The sequence below is a fragment of the Solanum stenotomum genome, chromosome 2, assembly GCF_019186545.1.
Source record: "Solanum stenotomum isolate F172 chromosome 2, ASM1918654v1, whole genome shotgun sequence".
Lineage (NCBI taxonomy): Eukaryota > Viridiplantae > Streptophyta > Magnoliopsida > Solanales > Solanaceae > Solanum > Solanum stenotomum.
The window spans coordinates 64,317,178-64,338,341 of NC_064283.1; the positions used below are offsets into that span (position 1 = coordinate 64,317,178).

Consider the following 21,164-nt stretch of genomic DNA (forward strand, 5'->3'; position numbering starts at 1 on the left):
CAATCATAATAAATTGTAGGAAAAATTACCATTATACACATATTTTGTTTTCCTAATTTCCAATATTCCCTCCCATTTCTAAAAAATTCTAAAATCCCTTATTTTACTCCTAAATCTAAATTGCCGGATAGATAAATCTCAACTCCAAAAATCAAATTTTATCACTTCTTGATTTCACTCCTTAAGTTTCTCTCCATTTTATTGACAGTTAATTCTCTATCACTTTTCAAAATCAAGTTTCTTTTTTGTCAAACCTAATCTAAATTGAAATTGATAGTTCTTTCCATCTTATTAAACCGTTTTGTGACTTTATTTTGTCATTTTTTTGTTCTTCTCCTAATTGTTGAATCAATCAGATGGATGATGCACCATCAATTAACACTCGTCATATTTATGATTACGAAGATATTGAGTGGGCCGAAAACAGATCAAAAAAGCTCCACGATCCATTAATAATGGCGAAGACAAAAGTTGGGAAGTTGAAAAAAGATGAAACTTCCTCTTCGAAAGCACAGGTTCAAAAATCCTCCCAAAAAAGGGGTCGAAAATTTGCTCCTACAATTTCTCGACCTTCATTACCTAAGGTTAGGTTTTCGATCTTCTTCTATCGATTTTTAAACTTTTTTTGTTAGTTAATCAATAGATGATACATAAACCACTAAATTCATGTTTCGTAGTTTAATGTATCACTATTATCTTTAATCAGTTGATTCACTAACCCTAATTCTGTTAATTTTTAAATATATTTTGTATCAAGTATTATAATATTATTAGTTGTGTATTAGTCATTAGATCTCATGTCATTTGATACAAAATAATATTCAATAATTTATCATTCAAGATTTGTTTATCTGTGTGTATATGATACATTAGTTTCATATTAATTATTGTATCAGTCAAAATTCTATTAGTTTTTGTATCAAATTTATATTATTTATCTGTATGTCATTGTTTTGTATCGATATTAAATATTGGTAAGATTTTTGTATCATGTATAAGTGTTGGCAATGTTTGTATCAAAGTAAAATGTTGACAATTAATGTATCATGTATAAATGTTGGCAATTAGTGTATCATGTATAAATGTTGACAATTAGTGTATCATGTGTAATCATTTTTTTTTGTATCATTCTTAGCATGTTATTCTAGAATAATATGTAACTGTTTGTTATTGTTTTTTGTCCATTACAGTCTTTGAAGTATGTGATCAAAGAAATTCCAACTCACTCTTTGAAGTTTGGTCCAACATACAACATTGATTTTATAAAAGATTTGAATCTGTACATGGGTGTCGAGGGTCTCGAGTTGTTTAAAAATTCTATTTTTGGGCCATACCTCGACATTCATACCTGCAATTATCAGGGTCAAATATCAAAATGCTTGTTGCTTCTTGAGCTTGAGCAGGATAACAGAAATGAGCTACATATTCGGCATGCAAATGGGAACATATTGTGTTTCACTATAAAAGAATTCGCAATAATAACCGGTCTGAAATGCACAGGCAATCCCGATGACTTTAAATATTCGAATTCTACTAAAAGCAGGCTTGTTCAAAGATATTTCCCAGATTTAGTAAAGTATAGTAGTGTGAGCAAGGGACGATTTGTTCAACGTTTTCTACAAGGTAGTTGGGACAACAGTCAGGATGCTTTCCAAATGGGAATTCTTTACTTCATCAACACATTTGTTTTATCACAACTCTCTGATGCATCTATCCATGTTAATGACTTTCTAATGGTTGAAGATGGTAGATATCAACATTTTCCTTGGGGTCAGCGTGCATTTTTCAGGTTAATGAATTCATGGAGGCAAGAGAGAACCAAAGTAAAACAGATGTATCGTTTAGGTGGCATGCCCTATGCTCTAAATGTGTGGGTATATGAATGTGCGTCAGTTATCAACGATGAAACTGCTGTTAAAGAGGGAGACTACATCCCTAGGATACGCAACTGGCGAGTTGTTGGTGTCAAGCCCAAATTTGAAATGTTCATGTCTAGTATTTTTACTGAGGTAACTATTATTTTTTATATATCTCAAGTTGCAAATCTGCTTGTTATGCTGACTTTACAAATTTGATTTAGAATGCATGTACCAATATACAACCGACTCCTGAGGAATTGGCGGTACTTGATTTGCCTGACAATACACAAGCTATATTAGAAGACGTTCCTGGATTTGAGAATTTTTCTTCTAAACCACCTGATAGGTTTTTAAGGAGAACTAGATGTGTATCTAGTACCTCATCTACACCACCCCCGAAAAGAAGTAAGAAAGTTGATTTGGCCAAACAAAAAAGTAGTGCAATGGAACAACTAGAACAGTCTCTCGTGATACAAAAAGAGTCATTCTCTATTCCAGAATCTTTTGGTAATGTTCCTGATCTTCATGGTCCTTCATCTGATCCTAAAGAAAAGAAAGATATTACAGATATCGAAGAAGTTAAGCAATATCTGAAGGAATATGTAAGTGATTCTCATAATTATTATTAAATTATTAGTTATTCTACAGTAAATCAATATTAACTTATTTAAGTATGTTTAAAGGTTGACAAAAAGTTTGATGATTTAGAAGTCTTAATAAAAAATAATCACACAGATATGATGAAAGTAGTTCAGAAGCTAAAACATAAGGTACTTGTTATTAACCAAATATTTACTATTTGTAAAGCTATTTTTTCATTATGTGGTATTTTTTTGGCTGGAAGAAAATTTCTGTCAGATCGATTCCAATCACGGAGGAAGAGTTAATCCAAGAAGCCAATGTTAATCAACCCCAAACTACTGATCAATTTGTTGAACAACCAAGGTATCCAATTGATATGGAGTTTGCCAACAACAACCTCGTCGATAATGCTGATATAGAGGCTGAAGAACAAACACACGTATAACAACACGAGGTCAGAGAGGTAAGAATCACATGCATTCATTTAAAGTATCTAACACTTCATGATACATTATTTAATCATTCGACCACAACTTGAATTTTATGATACATTCATAAGTGTATTAGATACATTATGTTTAAAATTCAAAAATTTCTTATTCATAAATAATGTAGTATAAGTTTCAACTATTGACTCATTATTATTTCATTGATATACTAACCTACATATAATGCTGATACATTAAAGGATCAAAGAGGCAGAGATGATGTATCAGAACCTCCATCCACAGAAGATGTTTGTAACACCCCGAATTCGAAAAGAGATAAAATAACAGATTTAGAAAGTTACAAGTGCCAACCGACGGTGGCCAACCACAGCCGTGATTGGGACCACGGATCGTAGGTGGGTCCGTGGTTGATCACTTCGGCTTAGACCCAAGATTTCAGAAGTCATGGAACCATAGCCTGACCAACAGACCGTCGGTTAGATCACAATCCGTGGTCCAGGCCTAAAAAAAAGCCAAAATTCACTGAATCAAACGACGCTTGACCAGGACAGACGGTAAGTCAGTCGACGATCCGTCGATCGCGAGTTGGCAGTTATTTTAGGGGCACATGGGTCTTTTTCGGTTTTAATTAAATAAAAATGGTGTCGTTTTACCCAAGTCTAGGACACCTATATAAATGATTTTGACCCCTAAATTCACCCATTCAAGTTATTATTTCCAAAATCCCCAAAAGAAATCCCAAAGCTCTTCCTCTTAAGTATTTCTCTCTAAAACTTGAAGAAGAAGAAAGAGTTCAAGCTAGGATCAAGGTCAAGTCTCCAATCCTCAAGCATTTGTAGGCTTTGTTAACAAGGTATGATAGCTTTTCATCCATGGAGCCTCCATGTTTTCTCCAATTTAGAAGAAGATTTCACCAATTCTAGTTGGGGTTTCTTCTAATGTTATGGGTTTTGATCCAATTGAGTGGATTATGATTACTTATGATTGAATTGATAAAATTACATGTTTTTAGGATGAATTTACATGTACCCATGCCTAACCCATGTCTAGAAAGATGAAATTGATGTAAGTGAATTTTATGCCATGAAAGGAGAAATTGAGGATTTAGATGTATTCTTCTAGGAATGAGGAGATACATTGTAGATTGCTTGAGATTAGAGTATATAAACATGAATTGATTGAGGGTAAAACATGTAGATATGAATTGATTGAGATTAAAGTATACATGATGAATTATGACTTGTAGGTTTTGCGATTAAAATTGTCTTGAGACTAAAGTATGTATGATGAATGATGATTAGTAGGCCTTTGAGAGTAAAGCTAGATGATGATTGTTGAATTGTACATAGAATTGTTGTGGAAGGATGTACCCACATGAACTACTCTATGTTTGTATGAATGCATGAATGTCAAAGGTTTTCTCATATAAAATGATTCTAGGTTGAAAGACTTGCTCACCTAAAATGAATCAAAGAATCTATGAACTATTATTGATAAGACTTAACTTGAATTAGCATAATGAGATGCTTCTTTCATGAATAGCTTGACTTGGTAAGACAAGATTATGCTTGGTAGCTTGAGTTAGTAGATCTCATGGATAGCCTTGGATTGAGCAATAGTACCCTTCCAATGGTTAGCTTGAACTAAGCATGATAGGATACTTTGCATGGTAGCTTGACTTGATAAGGCCAAACCATTTCATTGGTAGCTTGGATTGAGCAATAGTACCATTTCTTGAATAACTTGGACTTGCATAAGAAGGTGCTTTCCATGATAGCTTGGTCTAGCATAATGGGGTGCTTTTCCTTGATAGCCTTGAATTGGTAAATAGTAACCATCCATGGATAATGACTTAGCTTGGATTAGTAATGTAGTACTCTTTCATAGATAGTAGAAAAAGCTAAGGAGAAACTAGTCCCTAATCAAGTTAGCAAAGTTATGATGTAACAAGGTTACTTCAAGGAAGTATCGTAAATATGCTTTAATTTGAGGTTTGCTTGTTATGATGATGATTAGCTTGGATTGTTGCTTGATTGCCTTCCTTGATANAGCTTGGATTGAGCAATAGTACCCTTTCTTGAATAACTTGGACTTGCATAAGAAGGTGCTTTCCATGATAGCTTGGTCTAGCATAATGGGGTGCTTTTCCTTGATAGCCTTGAATTGGTAAATAGTAACCATTCATGGATAATGACTTAGCTTGGATTAGTAATGTAGTACTCTTTCATGGATAGTAGAAAAAACTAAGGAGGAACTAGTCCCTAATCAAGTTAGCAAAGTTATGATGTAACAAGGTTACTTCAAGGAAGTATCGTAAATATGCTTTAATTTGAGATTTGCTTGTTATGATGATGATTAGCTTGGATTGTTGCTTGATTGTCTTCCTTGATATGTATGACTAGAGGTGGATCGCCCAAGTCTTGACTAAGGATAAGTTGAGGTTACTTCAAGAAGTATTCCTCTTACTCTATGATGATTTATGTGCATTGATTATGTTTATGACTTATATTGTCTAACTCTTATGCTTATGACTTATGTTTTATGTTGACTAATGCTTATGTTGTTATTTATGCAAGCTATCATATTTAGTGCATTTTTGTACTAACGCATACTTTTGCCTACATTTCTTATCCAATTGTAGGGTCCAACGATATCAACTTCCATCCCCGTGTCTAGGATCATAGTAGAGCAAGATTTGAAGATTGGTGAGTTCTCATAGCATTTGAGGATTTGACCATCATTTTTTTATGACTTGCATTTTATGTTTGAACTATTGCATGGGCTATGTCCCAAAGATATTCATGTTTTAGATGGTTTGAGACAAATGTATTAGACTTCTGCTTCGTTTTATAAAGACTTTGATATTGTTGAAAATGTTTTAAATTTTCGCTAAATTCTATTATCTTATGTTATGAAAGTTGAGTGGCTTGTATGAGGCCTCTCGGGGTCTTGTATGCCATGTTACGTCTAGAGTGTACCCCTGGATCGTGACAATGTTCCTGCTGAAGGAAGTGTATCTAAGAAAGTTATTGTAAGTATAAGTTTATGTATATGACTTATTTACTCATTCAATGTATCATTATAACAAAATCTATTGTATAACCACTCATGATAATGTTGTAGAGGGAGTAAAGGTAAGTATCATATACAATTATTTAAATAAAACTTGAATTTTAGATCAATCATCCAATTAAAGCTTGAATTTTATGATACATTCTTAATTTTTTTAGATACATTATGTTGATACTTCAAAAAAATATTTATTCACAACTGATGTAGTATTAGTGTCAACTTTTGATACATTATTATGACCGACGAGGATGTATGTATCCAAGGAAATTATTATAAGTACAAGTTTATGTATAAATCTGTTTATAATTCATTGTATCATTATAACAAATTTTTTTGTTATAATAAATCAGGATGATGTAGTAGAGGTTGGCACCAAAAAATTTGAACAAGTAACTATGGATCAAGATGTTGCTGATAAATTGCAACATAACATCTCACTTACAGATAAAGTGTCAGTAAACATTGACACATCGGTAAATTCTAAATATATTCGTCGCGTGTTTATTGGTTATTGAATGATACAATTTTTTTAATACTGCTCAAAAAATATAGAATTCCACCACATCGACATTCATTTCTTCTAGAACACAAGAAGCTATAGACACTTATTTCTAGCTTTCAAACTCCTTTGAATGTTCAACCATTGAGTGTTGTCAAGTCAGATCCGTTAACTGAAACACATCAACCGGTGTCGGACAGTAAGTTATCCATGAAACCATCGGACAATGAGATGGTTGTGTATGAACAATCAGAGACCCTTGTTCAACGAAATAGAATGCCATCAAAGATTTTGAAGTAACCTTATTTGACTGAATTTGGGTCCAGTGACAAAGAAAAATAGAAGTTTGAAGAAGTTGTTCATCCGAGCTCCCCATTTGATGGATGTGATATTTCTTACCAACCTCCGTCAAATTTATTGAAAAAATATTTCAAGTGAATTTCTAAGGGACTCCTTAAAACTCATGATAACAAGTAAGTAACACTTTAATATTTCTAAATAGAAAAATATCAGATAAATACATAGCCAAATCAACTTCATTTGAATTTGAACACATGGACTTTGTAGTTGCTTTATTCAGGGATAAAAATTGAATTTATGTCATATCTCAGTTAAAAAAATACTGGACTGATGAGGTACGATACAAAGATACATTATTTATGATAAATTGATATTTTGCATCACTATAGTCTTTTTAATGCATACAAACTCAAATCATACGATATACATTATATGATTTTGTTATTGTTCTGCTCTATCATATTGACTAACATTTTGTTTTATTTTTCATTTATGTTGCAGCACACCGATGTAGTTTTTTACTTCTTAAGAAAGGAGTCAAAACTCTGCAGCCCCAATGAATACAGACACACCACAGTCAATTACTTATTCAAGACATTTATTAATGATGCACACACAAGGTACTACTGCAGTCCACCTGATGATAATTTAAGTTCGCAAGAGCACATTGCGCGCGGGCCTATTGTATCTGCATTCAAGAGGTCAATTAAAAATATAATCAAAGAATTTTTCATTCCGACTGAATTACCATGGCATTTAGTTGATGATGCATACATTCTGGTGAACTCAGATGGGAAGTTTCATTGGGTGTTGGCTATTGTTGCTTTTAAAAAAAAGAGGCTCATACACGTGTACGATTCATCATTGAGTACAAGAATTAAAGTATCGTTGAGATAAAAAAAGTTGGATACAATAATGCTATCTTACCTCTATAACAATGGTTTTTTTATCAACCGACTCAACTTACCGTCCATGTACGATCCATACTAGATCTGACCAACTGCACATCCTACCTCCTCTACATTCTTGACAGCCTATCTTTGTCTTGGTCATCATTGGATGCTTACAATGACAAGCAAACTGGCATGCTTTTGGGACCACAACACGAATTTGAAGTTGAATTCGTACAAGACATTATGCAACAAGAAAGCGATATCTTGTAAGTATTAGCACAATTTTTCTTTGAATTAAAATGTATCTTTTTTATTGTTATAATGTATATATATCATTTTTGAAGGGACTACAGAATGTTTGTAGCTGCCTTTGCTGAGTTCCTTAGCGATGGGATCCCTATTTTAAAAAATGATTTCCATTCACAATACCTCTGTACACGATATGGACCCCTATTATGAAAATATGGTACTGAAAAGGCTAAGACAGGATACGTTAGTGAAAATAATGATCCATAAGGCCTAAAAATCATTTCACAGCACCAGCTGAAGAAGATTTGATCAATGTTCACACTTTTTTACAGTATTATTATTTTTGAGATACATTAACTCTAGTTTTATTATTTTTTTTGTTTTTTTTGTTTTCAGATATTCGTACCCAAGCGTTAGAGTGTTTTTCTAGAAACTTGTTTATTTTGACATCAACTGTCAATATTTTCAGTTGTTATTGACAATATGGACTGTTGTACACATTTGTTGTATATAATTTGATACAAAAATGGAATAAACTTATGTATCAGATTATTTCATAGACACACAATATTATTTATTCTCATTAGTATCGAGTTGTTTAAAAATTCTATTTTCGGATCATACCTCGACATTCATTGTAGTTCTGGTAGGAGCTGATACTTTGACACATAACCAATGCAATTTAGTTTATAAATCAGTTCTAGTTAGTTGCTTCTTCATTTATGCTGATACATTTGGTCAATTTCTTGTAATTCGTTGTTGGCTCATTCATTTATCCAGTCATATTGATAAATTCTTTAATTCTTATTATGATACATACTTATATTTTTAACAACTTTATTGTATAAGACACATTATTATTCAATTAGACCACGATACATGATATAAAAATGTATCTGAAATTATATTGATTGGTACAATCCCCATAAACACAAAATAATATACTTATCAAATAGCTAATGATACATTGTTTTAAAAGGTATTTGAAACTTAATGTGTTACAAAAATAAACACAAGATTGAAAATCTTAACATTTATTGTAACAAAATTTCACCAACTAATAGTAGACTATAATGTTTTATAAAGGTAAAAGTGAAAAAAGCAAAAAAAAAATGACAACACATAATCTTAACATAATGTATCTGAAACATAATAGTAACCCCAACAAAGACAATTGGCAATCTTCTTTCGGAAAGAAAGTACAAGTTCTTCGGTTGTGACCTTCTTCTCCACAATGATTTGTGTTTGTGCTTATCTTTTCATCTGAATTTTTCTTCCTTCTTTTCCTTGTTTGTCCAACCATCCTTTTGTGCCTAGGTGGCAAGATGATTTCTTCCAAAACAAATTTCGGTGCTAACCAATCCTCATTATCCGGCATTGAAACCATCAGAACTTCATATATGTTTGCTAATGCAGCTGACTTATAGTAATTTGAGCAATAGGAATGTATATCTATAATATTTTTCTTCTTCAAAATATCAATTATGTGCGCACAAGGTATCTCGTATAACTGAAATCTTTCACAATTACATATTTTTCTCTCAAGGCAAACAATGTATCATCGCCCATCTTGAATAAATAAATTTAGTAGATTGTATAACCTGGTAAGATTAAAAAGTTAGACACAAATCACAAATCAATTAACTCAATTTTATACACACAACAACCAAACGATAATCAATTTCAGATACATGATAGTTTATATATTGATACATACCTTCATTTTTGAACATTTAGAAGCGTTTAGAATCAATAACTCTTCAAATCTCCTTCCTAATATTTTCTTTGTGTAGGATGTTATTTTTCTATTTTTATAGTTTCAAGAACCGAATAGAACTTTAACTTCTTCCAAAAATTCTAATATATGTAGTTGTCACGCCTCAACAAGGCAACCATTGATACATTCCACTATGTTAGAAGTCATCATTCTCCCCATGTTTACTGTTGCATAAACTCTCGACCACTTTTCATAATCAGCATCATCAAGGTACATCTTAATCCGATTGTCAATTTTAATCACTTTAGCCATCATTTGTCAAAATCCTCTTTTCTTTAAACCTTGACCATTGAATAGATCACATCACTTAGTATGTTTCTGCTTCTCTTTTAGTATGTACAAACATTTTTCCAAAGATGTCATATGCATGCAAAATGAAGAACAGTTGGAAAAACAGTACTTACACTCTTCATTATGCTTTCATTTCTATCTGATACAACACACATTTTTTTCCTCTCCCCAAATTCACTTTTAAACTGTTGGAAGAATCATGTCAATGAACAATTATTTTTCGTGTCCACCACTCCATAAGCTAACGATAATATGCATACTACTATTAAATAGCTCACAAGTTTGTTAATTTATAGATACACAACTATCCATATATAAAGTATCAAATACAATAAATAATTGTTATGAGATAAATATTTATAAATTCTAATACAATAATCATACCTGCACCATCAAGCATACTTGCTGATACAAAAGTTCCTTAGTAAGCTCCACCAAGATGTGCACCGTCAACAACAATTATTGGTCTACAGAAGTCAAACCCCATCATTAATGGCCTATCCCTTAACGGACATGTATACTCACTATTGAAGTACCTCACTTTGAATAAATTTGATTTCTTCCTGACATATGCATTCAATCTCTAAGAACAGTCATCCGATAAACACAATAATACATAACTACAATTTTTTTTAGATACATTAGTAAAATGTATAATGAATACATTAAATTAATATATTCTTTACATAATGATACATTAGTGAAAAAAATCATATACTGATACATTAACATATAATAAAAAAGAAGGGAAAACATATGTGATACTTTATAATAATATTACACTGACACACAGCTACAAAAACACATTAAATAAGATATATTCATCAAATCATAATTCTATCAAGTTGAATGCAACAATGTATCATGATTATCCTATATTAATTCAGGCATCCAAAAGAGGAGGGTCACATGTATCTGTTACTTTATATTAACAATACATTATCTAACAGTTCTGATACCTAAAAATATATACGTCAAACGTTTTATGTATCCATCTTAATGCCAGTAATGTATCATGATTGATTCACCAAAATACAATGATACATTAATGATAAAAAAAAGAAGTTCAAATATATCTGATACGTTATAATAATATTACACTGAGTCATAGATACAAAAACACATTAAACAACAAGTATACATCAAATCATAATTGTATCAAGTTGAATGTAATAATGTATCATGATTATTATACACATATATAAATTCAAACATTCAAAAAGAGGAGTGTCACATGTCTGATACTTTATACTAACAATATTGTAACTTACAAATCTGATGCCTCAAAATATATACGTCAAACATTTAATGTATCACCCTTATATCCAATAATGATTCACCTAAATTCAAATTCATGACTGAAAAATGAGTTGCATACCTTTTGTTATCAAATCTATGAACTCAAACATTGAATTCATGTTTTATTTTGAAATTTGTCATTACAACTACTAGAGTGGCTTTATCCTTGTACAATTGATTCACCTTCACGTCCATACTATGCGTATCCGATATGTAATTCATTACCTCCATTTCTGATATGTAACATGAATCACCATTTTTTGATTCCACCAAGTTGAGTGTGTGTCCTTTTCAGCACCTTCAACACAGACAATTGCACCAATCGACACATCAAAACTTTCTATCTCGCCAACTTCATTATCAGTTATATCAACACTGATGGAATACATATCAAATCCAACCTCACGTTTCTTCACCTCTACGTATAACTTTACCCCCATATCATTCCTTATAATAAGTGGAGAGGATTTTCCTTCTACAATGTATCGTATATGAATTTTTTCCTAGATTCATCAATATTTAACTCAGCTGCAATGGCTGAAACTAGATTTGTAAAGAAAATATTCTCACCAACCACTATCTCATCACTTCTGTACTTTCATTTCTAAGCTCACTCTCCCATACACTCCTAAATGCCTCAACAAAATTGAAATATTCATTATTTAACTGATCAAATATACAACAAAAAATTTGAATCTCACTCGAAAGTTTCTTTGTTGAAACAGGGACCAAGACGAATAAGATTTGAAATTTTTTGAATTATGAATTGATTTGTTATTTTAGGAATAAAGTTTCGCTGATTGACAATAAGGATGAAACTTATTAGCGTGAATTAGGGGATTTTATTTTTAATTATCCGTTTTGTTTTCCATTTAAAGCGCAACAACAAAATATATAACGTATAACTATTAATGTATCCAAACTCCCAATTATGTATTCGAATTGTGTAACTTTTCAGGAATTAATGTAATTACAAAATAAATAGGGATAGGATGTAATTTCATCTTAAAACTATGTGATTCCTAAAATTTATACTAAATTGTATGCTAAGCATTTCAGCAAGGATTTGGCCCAACAACTTTGCAACCTATAAATAAGCCCAACTTGAGGAAATACTTTTGAAAAAAAAACATACTCTCTTTCCATTTATGTAACACTTTTTGATTTTCGAGAGTCAAACAATTTAAGTTTGACTGACAATTTGCGCATGAAATCTTCAATTTTTTTGAAATGAAATTTATATATTTGTAAACTACGTAAAAAGTATTATAAGTCACAATAATTGATAATTTAAAATGTTTAAAAGATCTATAAAACAAAATTACAGTTAAAGATAGACTTGTGTGAATTTCGTAATCCAAAAAGTGCCACATAAAATGAAACGGAGGAAATATATGAAAGATCTATTTGTAAATTGGATAGTAATGTTTTGATGGAAATCTTTTAGTACAAAAGAGAAAAATAATGTCAAGTTGTTTGTTGGGGCAAGTAATTTGAAATTAAATTAAAATATATATAAGAAATTAACTTTTTGACACATAAGTGAAGGAAGTTAATTTTCCATTTTTGATGGTAAATGAGTATCAATAATTAAACATAAAAAATGTCTTATAAAAAAAAATATATCCTCCCATTGGTTATACCTTTACTGGATTTGTTGTTGTTGTGGTGGAGTTACATTACATCCTTAAGATTTGTGAAAAATTCCCGGGCAGCATATTTTGACACCGCTATTAACATGTATTTGTGTTCGTAAGTATTTCTTCACTGATAATCAACATGCAGTCTCTGAAGTTTTATATGATTGAAATTTAATTATTTTTACCCAAAATTTTAGATAAAACAGACTTCAGTCATTTGTGCTTAAACTTCAATAATATATACTTTACACAATATCTGAAGTTACACGTTTGTTAAAATTAAGAATAACAATATCAAAATTAGTTTTTGGTGCACTTTAGCATTTTTATTTTAATACTTTGCCGCTTCTTTTTAAAAAATAATAATATTTTTTTTCATTGAGCAAATTCCAAAGATGTGAGGACCACATTCTCCCCACACCAAACCATGCCAATATTCATAACATTTTGTTTCACCCAAAACCCTAAAAATATTCAAACTAATAATATAGAAACCCTAAATCAAGAAGTAAAAATAATTAATAATATAAATTAAACTAAATAAATTGTTTTTATTTCTAACATGTAATTATCAAGTGCCCTTAAGTAGCAAACATGCGATAAAGCCAAAGACGGAAATATGCAAGTGTTTGTACGGACACAATCCGACGGATGAGATGCATTAACACTGCCACGTGTCATGATCACAACCGTTGATTTGGGCTTGAAAGTCGAGGCCGTTGTTGTTACCCGACAAGTGGTACATGATGTGGGAAGAATTTAGATAGGTGGCCCACAGTTGGACACGTGTCAGCATTAGGAGTCATGTTAGTTCCACATATTGAGGAATTTATGTCATTGGATGTTGATAAATTTGTGGGAGATTGGTGTATTGTGCCACTCTTTTAAGAGACAAATTTAGGGTTTTCGAAGATGGTAGAGTGTACGCATATTTTATCTCTATTTCAAGAAGTAAGAATGTTGTTTCTGAAAAACTATCGGCTTGAGTAACATGTACTTCAAACTAGTTAAAAGAAAAATACATACAAAAATTACAAGAACTAGAAAATAATAGGAAAAACATAACATAATATTTAAAAAAAGAGCAATATTTTTTCTGTCCAACAATACTTGTTAACTATTGACTTGCACAGTACTTCTTAAGAAACTATAAATAGAAGGGTAATTTTACTGTATCACCCTTTGAATATAATAAATACAATGTCTTGAAAAATATAATAGAAAAATGATTATAATTAATGGTAAATTAGGAACTAAGTGTAAAATTATCCATTAATTTTATAAAGTGGACAAATATTGTTGGACATTCCAAAATATTATAGTGGACAATTATTATTGGACGCAAGACTAATAAGAATAATCAACTAATGTGATATATATATAGCTGCTTAGACATTGGCAAGTTGAAATTGATTTGAGTTATATTATTGGTGAATCTATTATTTTTTGTAATAGAAGGTTATAAGTTGCTATTAGGGTTGTTCATGGTTATGGTTAAAACACCAAATCAAACTTGCAATTCGAACCAAACTGATTATAAAAGTCGATATTTGGTTGGATTTGGTTAGGTTTGGTTTTGAATTTTGAAAACCGAAATTATTTGGTTTGCTTTTGGTTTTACTAAAAAAAATGCAAAAATAACCAAACCGAACCGATAAATTAGATATATAAATTTTATAATTATTTATGTAGTATTCAGAAATAATTAAAATAGAAATATTTTGTTAGATTTCAATTAACTTAAGTCTTTAACTTAATAAAACACTTTTGCCCAACTATAATAATCCTAAGTCCAAGTCCATCAAAATCAATTTTAGTCTTTACCTACCCTACTTCACATAAAATAGTCACATTTTCTCTTAATTGAAACGCGTTGTTAGTGTAATGATAACTCTAGTATTGCTCAATTGAACCGACAATAGTTTTTTTGTGGATTGTTCATGTGCTAGGTGTTGTGTCTATCGAACTATTACTTTCAAACCGAATAAACCAGAAAACTGAACTAAACTGAACCAAACCGACGTTTATTTTTTTGGTTTGGTTTTAGAAATTTAAAAAACCGACTAGATTGGTTTGGTTTTGATTTTAATCAATAACCGATCCAAACCAAACCACGAACACCCCTAGTTGCTATAATAAAGATTTATTAAAATTGATAAGTTTTATGTTGATTGTCAGCCAACTTGATCTTCCTTCTTTTATGTGGGCTTGATACCAATAACATCATGAGGCACATAATTCAATTACCAAGTTTACCAAATAAATTTACTAATTTTTTGGACGTTGTATCGAATTAAATGATCACATACTCCACCAGTCATGTGTAGCCTGTTGTTAAGTATTCCATTGAGTTTCGATCTTACAATCGTACTTCCTAACTATCGATAGAGTGTTTTACGCGTTAGCTAGAGTATCTTTGCATTCACAAAGATTGAAGGTGAACTTTCATTGTTTGCATTACATGATCACATGCTCGCTTCTGAGGGAATGAGATATGCATGTCTTCGCTTTTGAGGTTCCTTCGTAAATCTTCAGATTTCACCCTTACCTATGAAGTGTCAATTTCCTCTACCTTACTCAAGTGAATTGATTTCAAGATTCTGTCATTTTTTTAGGACTTTCACTTTCCACTTAGACGTTCATTAATATTTACCTATGATTATTTAATAAGTCATGACATAATTATGCAAATAATGCATTCCAAAATTAGAAATTGTGATTTCTGCCATTAGTAGCTTAATTGTATTGATTACATATCCGTTAGAAAAGTTTAGTGCATCTCAGCAAATATGAACAATCATATTATTAAACCTAATTAATCTTACCCTTGATAAAGAACAAAAAGTAAAATACAAATTCATTTAAAAACTACTTATTTTATCTTNTGTGATTTCTGCCATTAGCAGCTTAATTGTATTGATTACATATCCGTTAGAAAAGTTTAATGCATCTCAGCAAATATGAACAATCATATTATTAAACCTAATTAATCTTACCCTTGATAAAGAACAAAAAGTAAAATACAAATTCATTTAAAAACTACTTATTTTATCTTTACTGAGATAATTTATAAACAAACAAAACATATAAGATTCATTTCAGATGATCAAAAGTTTCAATTCTTTTTCTTAAGCATCGTGTCTAGCCAAATACCATTACATAAATTAAAACGTAACAAAAAAGTGATTGACAAGAAAAAAGGTAGAAAACATAATAACAGCATCATAATATATATTCACCTCAATTATCACCCAAGAAACAACAACAACAACAAACAAGTGTGAGAGCACGATATATAGTTACTCCCTTCATTTTAATTTGTTTGTTTAATTACTGTTTCGACAGTCAAATAAAATGGAAAGAAGTTAATAATATTTGCATAATGATGTTCTTATTTTACATTGTACCGATGCTTAATTAAACTCAAGAAAATTACTCAATAACAATATTTGCACCTACATTCTTATCATCATGAATCTGATGATCAACTTCTTTCATTGCCATTATATTTTTCTGATTTCTTCTTGATTTTTTCCTTTTTTTGTCATAGCTAATTCCTCTAGACTTGGACTGAAAATTACGAACATCGCGTAAAAATAGCTTAACTGCTTTAGCTCCAAACGGGTTCATTTCCGAATTTCCTCCATGTTCTTCATAAGCAGCACGAAGACGCCCTATAAGAGCGTCCAGGCTTCCCCATGCTTGCCTTAAAGGGCAAGCACAGGGTGCCGGAGGATTTAGCATCCCAAAAAATGGACAATTTAGGTTATGGACTTTAGTCTTTCCGAACTGATCCAAGTACCTGTTAGAATAAGAGAATATTATTATAGATAGTAATGGAATCAGGAATTCATATTAAATTATTAAAAAAAAAGAGTTCAAAAGCAACTTTTTGAACTCCTTTATATTACTATACATTTAATGTTCCTTATGTCAAGGGGTACAACAATTTATAGATCTATAACCAAAAAAGAAGTTATAGTTATTCGATAACGGGACTCAATTGAACCTCTTCATTCTTACTAGCCCTAGACACTATATAATGACATACAAAGGCATTTATGATAAACACTCAATCTTAGGAAGTAAATATAAATTAAATGCAATCGAACATCATTAACTTAAAACTTCTAGTTTCGTTCCTGACTACACAATAATTGTTTCAAGGGGTACACCAATATATGTATAAAACAAAAAAAAAGTATAATTTTTTTATAACAAGATTCAATTGAACCTCTTCACTCTTACTAGCTCCAAACACTATATAATGACATGCAAAGGCATTTATGATAAGCACCCAATTTTAGGAAGTAAATCTAGATTAAAAAACAAAGGTATAATTCTCTGATAACAGGATTCAGTTGAACCCCTTTGTCCTTACTAGCTCCAAACCAATATAATAACATACATACAAAGGTAATTTTTGATAAGCACCCAATCTTAGAAATTAATGATAAGCACCCCATCTTAGAAAGTAAATCTAGATAATATGCAGTCGAGCACCGTGGCTTAAAAATTCTAACTTCGTCCCTGATTATAAAAAAATAATATAGTGAACATCCGTAACTATTTGTATATAGGCTTACATGTAAACATAAAATCTAGAAAAATCCTTAACTAATACCACAATTTAAATTAAGCTCATACATTTTAATCCTTATTTTGACTAATAAATTGTTAACAATAGAACCTAGCTATCAAAAAAAATAAATTCTTTAATTTTAATTTGTCTGTTTTAATATGATTTGACATGAGGTTTAAGAAAGTAACGATTTTTTAAAAAACATTGTGGTCTTAAACTAAAAATATAATGTACCAAAATATTCTTTAAATCTTGTGGTCTTAAAACATGAAATGTTGAAATTAAAGAGTTGTCAAACTAGGAAGGAGTCATTCTTTTTTGAAACAAAAGTAAGACAAATAAACTGAAACGAGTAATTTTTTTTCAAACATGCTCCTATATCACAAGATACACAGTAAGCTATATAACAAAATGATGCTAATTAAACATCTAAAATGTTAATATAATTAAACTAAAGTACTCTACAAGAATTATTGGTTAAAAAATTGAATATTATGATTCAAACAGTATACGTACCTTAGAAATTCCAGAACATGAATGCTGCTGCATTGAAGAAGTGACATTAAAGGATGATGATTTCTTATGTATTGACAAAACGTGTTCCAATCACGACGTTTCTGACTCTCGTATCGACTCAATCGAGGAGCTGAGAGAATGTCAACAACATTGTTGCTCGGGTTAACATTTGCAACATCCATATGGTGGTGCTGAATGAGCGTGAAATATACTTTAATTTCTATCTTATAATATGTAAAACGCTAACGAGCAAGAAAACAGATATACCCTAAAAAATAAAAAACCAATGGCTTTAGGGTCACAAATAAAGATCACTCAGAAAAATCCCCTTTTATTGACTCAAAAATTTGGACTGTGGGGTGGGGGGGTTCAAACTTGTAGTTGACCTAGCTAGTGTAGCATGGCCAATTGGCCAATGAATAAGCTAATATCAAATTTATCGGGGTCTGAATCGTGTCCTAAAAATAGTAAAACATTATGTGTTATATATAATTGTGAATTCTAAGCTATATATAAAGAATATTAAGATTGTGACTATAGCACAAAAAATGTCACTAAATAAACGTCGTCGTATTCTAGTGCTTTTCTCTAGAACAAAATTAGAGACAAGGGGGGACAAAAGTAGTGAGAAGTGAAGAGAGTGACATTTGTAGAAAGAATTTATATTGTGATTCAGAAAGGGATATCCTCTTAATTTGGCATTTTATTTCAACTTGCATTAATAATTTAATATAATGGTACGAATGGTTAGGTTTTGTTTGTAAGTTTGTAACCCCTACTAATATTATTCAATATGAGGGCACGTGTATAATTTGAAAGCAACAATTCTTTAAGAATTAATGAAATTAACTACAATCCAACAACTCCTAGGAAACTTCATAGCAACTACATGTAGCTATAGGGTGTGTTTGGTACTAAGGAAAATTGTTTTGTTTTTTTACATAGGGACATCTTAGGTAATTTATTAATTATATGGAGATCGATATACATGGTTTCATAAACTCTTAGGTAATTTATAGAATATTCTTTGAGAGTCATCAAAATTCTGAATATTATAGGTGTATTGAGTTTGAGGAGGGGAAGAGCATAGGCGAAATGTGCTTGAAGTGGAAAATTAATTGGGTTAATGTCATTTTCAGGATAACTAGAATGCCCAAAGAATGGGTGAAGTATAATGATCCAGTTGTACAAGAATAAGGGTGATATTTTAAATTACAATAACTATAGGGGTATTAAATTACTAAATCACATTGTGGTTGTGATGAGATAAGGATGAAAAATGTAAGAAACAATTTGGATTTATGTTGGGACGATCGACAACGAAAGTATTGAAGTAGTATATAGGGAAGAGGAAATAAGACTTACGTTTGATGTTCATCAACCCAGAAAAGACATATATATGACTAAGTCCTAAGGAAGGTTTTGTGTAGATGTTTGGAGTCTAGGGGTGTACAGTCATATATTAGAGTGATTAGGTATATGTACGATGGAGCGAGGAAAATGGGAGGAGACTCGAAATACTTCCTAGTCAAGATCCGGTTGCACGTCCACGATCAGCTCTGATCCCATTTTTATTTGTCTTGGTGATGAATGAATTGACACGATATATTCATCAAGAGAAAGTACATACCATAATGTGTATTATTTGCAGACGACATAATATTGATTGACAAGGCACACAACGAAGTTAACGATAGACTGAAGATTTGGAGACAGACCCTAGAGCTCAACTGCTCCAGGATGAGCATGCCTAATACAAAATACATGAGTGCGAGTTTAGTGTCGCATCACCGGAGAGGATGAAGAAGTGGAGAGTGATACACAAGTCATCTCTAAGAGAAGAAAATTTAAATATGTTGGATCTGTAATACAAGGAAATTAAGATCATATCGAGGACGTCACACTTCATATTGAAAGGGGTGATTAAATTGATGCCCACATTAGGTGTCCTATATATGATAAAAATATATATGTCAACGAGACTTACATGTAAGTTCTATCGAGTGCATAGTTGTTAGGTTAATTATGTTATTGTTAGTTGGTCGGTCTAAATTAAATTCACACGTTCAGAAGATGAAGATAGTATAATGAGAATGCTCATCAGAGGAATATATGTGCCAGAAAATTAAATATATTTTTAAGTAAATAATACACACATTTGAAGTGTATTAATTGAGTAGCATTATTGTATAGGGACCATTTTGAGGAAATTTCGCAGAATTGTGGTCTTATTCTTAAAAATATGCATACTACAATTTATGGCATGAATAAAACAACAAAAAAAAGTACATTATAAATGATCATTAAATTTGGCAGCTAACTTCAATTGAGTTTTTATAATCACTTGAAGTAACAATTATAAAAATAACTGAAATTCCACCTCTATTGATAGTTAAGTAATGAGTTTAGAATGATATATTAATCCCATCGATAAAAATTTTGGTAGAGTGGTAAGTACTCCTTCATTTATAACCAAGAAATCTCGGGTTCAATCCCCCTTTTGGTGCAGAGTCATATTTGTTGGGAAGATCAAATCATGCTAATTTATCTTAGTTAAGTTAGTAATATAAAATAAGTTAGAATGTTATGCAAGATAAAATGTATGAAATAAAAATTTATATTAACTACTCAACCAATTCTCTTAGAAACATTTTAAAATGTGAAATATATCCGAACAAACAACACCGTTATAACAGCATGACCTAGTAATGAAGTAAAAAATTATCAAGAAAAATTAAAATATAAAGAAGTAAACATACATAGATAAACTAAGGGATTTAACATATATTTATATACATAAAAAGAAAATTTTATCTATTGTTGGAGTAATTTTTCAACGAAGAGGTATTAGCTGCAGGTAGAGCCGTCAATATGGGCTACGCCTGTTGGGCCGGCCTGTCATAACCCGTGATTTAATAGGATTAGGCTAAGATTTTTGGAGCCCATTTAAGAAAATAACATTTTAGTCTGATCTGAATAAGTTTGCTGATTTGTAGGGCTTGAGAAATATGAGAAGGGCCGGCCGGTGGGCCAAATAAAAATAAAATTGAGTATTAAAAATAAAAAGAGTTCAAACTCAAAATTTATTTAAAGTTTTACATATTAAAATTTAATTACAAATTATGTTTATAAAATATGTAATTATGTAATACATAA

The 21,164-nt window shown here is 31.0% G+C and overlaps 3 protein-coding genes across 3 annotated transcripts; 2 read left to right on the forward strand and 1 right to left on the reverse strand.

The window, feature by feature from the left end:
• The first annotated feature begins 356 nt into the window (after positions 1-356).
• Positions 357-2,223, forward strand: LOC125856200 (uncharacterized). The gene is made up of 4 exons (XM_049535744.1): positions 357-584; positions 1,191-2,009; positions 2,081-2,164; positions 2,206-2,223. Exons 1-4 carry the CDS (start codon positions 357-359, stop codon positions 2,221-2,223), a joined length of 1,149 nt encoding a protein of 382 aa, XP_049391701.1.
• LOC125855589 (uncharacterized) lies at positions 2,149-5,705 on the forward strand. The gene is made up of 4 exons (XM_049535329.1): positions 2,149-2,461; positions 2,543-2,629; positions 2,704-2,904; positions 5,532-5,705. Exons 1-3 carry the CDS (start codon positions 2,303-2,305, stop codon positions 2,884-2,886), a joined length of 429 nt encoding a protein of 142 aa, XP_049391286.1. The 5' UTR covers positions 2,149-2,302; the 3' UTR covers positions 2,887-2,904; positions 5,532-5,705.
• A 10,566-nt stretch (positions 5,706-16,271) lies between these two features.
• Positions 16,272-18,322, reverse strand: LOC125855336 (protein LIGHT-DEPENDENT SHORT HYPOCOTYLS 1-like). Its single transcript, XM_049535059.1, has 2 exons — positions 18,009-18,322; positions 16,272-16,712 (listed from the first exon to the last, which is right to left on the reverse strand). Exons 1-2 carry the CDS (start codon positions 18,188-18,190, stop codon positions 16,343-16,345), a joined length of 552 nt encoding a protein of 183 aa, XP_049391016.1. The 5' UTR covers positions 18,191-18,322; the 3' UTR covers positions 16,272-16,342.
• Between the last annotated feature and the right edge of the window lie 2,842 nt (positions 18,323-21,164).

Excerpts from the sequence above, each read along its gene's own strand:
- LOC125856200 (XM_049535744.1), top strand. The coding sequence starts at position 357 with ATGGATGATGCACCATCAATTAACACTCGTCATATTTATGATTACGAA. Across the intron at positions 585-1,190 it reads CTCGACCTTCATTACCTAAG|TCTTTGAAGTATGTGATCAA; the intron begins GTTAGGTTTTCG and ends TGTCCATTACAG. Across the intron at positions 2,010-2,080 it reads TGTCTAGTATTTTTACTGAG|AATGCATGTACCAATATACA; the intron begins GTAACTATTATT and ends AATTTGATTTAG.
- LOC125855336 (XM_049535059.1), bottom strand. The coding sequence starts at position 18,190 with ATGGATGTTGCAAATGTTAACCCGAGCAACAATGTTGTTGACATTCTC. Across the intron at positions 16,713-18,008 it reads CATGTTCTGGAATTTCTAAG|GTACTTGGATCAGTTCGGAA; the intron begins GTACGTATACTG and ends TTATTCTAACAG.
- LOC125855589 (XM_049535329.1), top strand. The coding sequence starts at position 2,303 with ATGGAACAACTAGAACAGTCTCTCGTGATACAAAAAGAGTCATTCTCT. Across the intron at positions 2,462-2,542 it reads AGCAATATCTGAAGGAATAT|GTTGACAAAAAGTTTGATGA; the intron begins GTAAGTGATTCT and ends GTATGTTTAAAG. Across the intron at positions 2,630-2,703 it reads TTCAGAAGCTAAAACATAAG|AAAATTTCTGTCAGATCGAT; the intron begins GTACTTGTTATT and ends TTTGGCTGGAAG.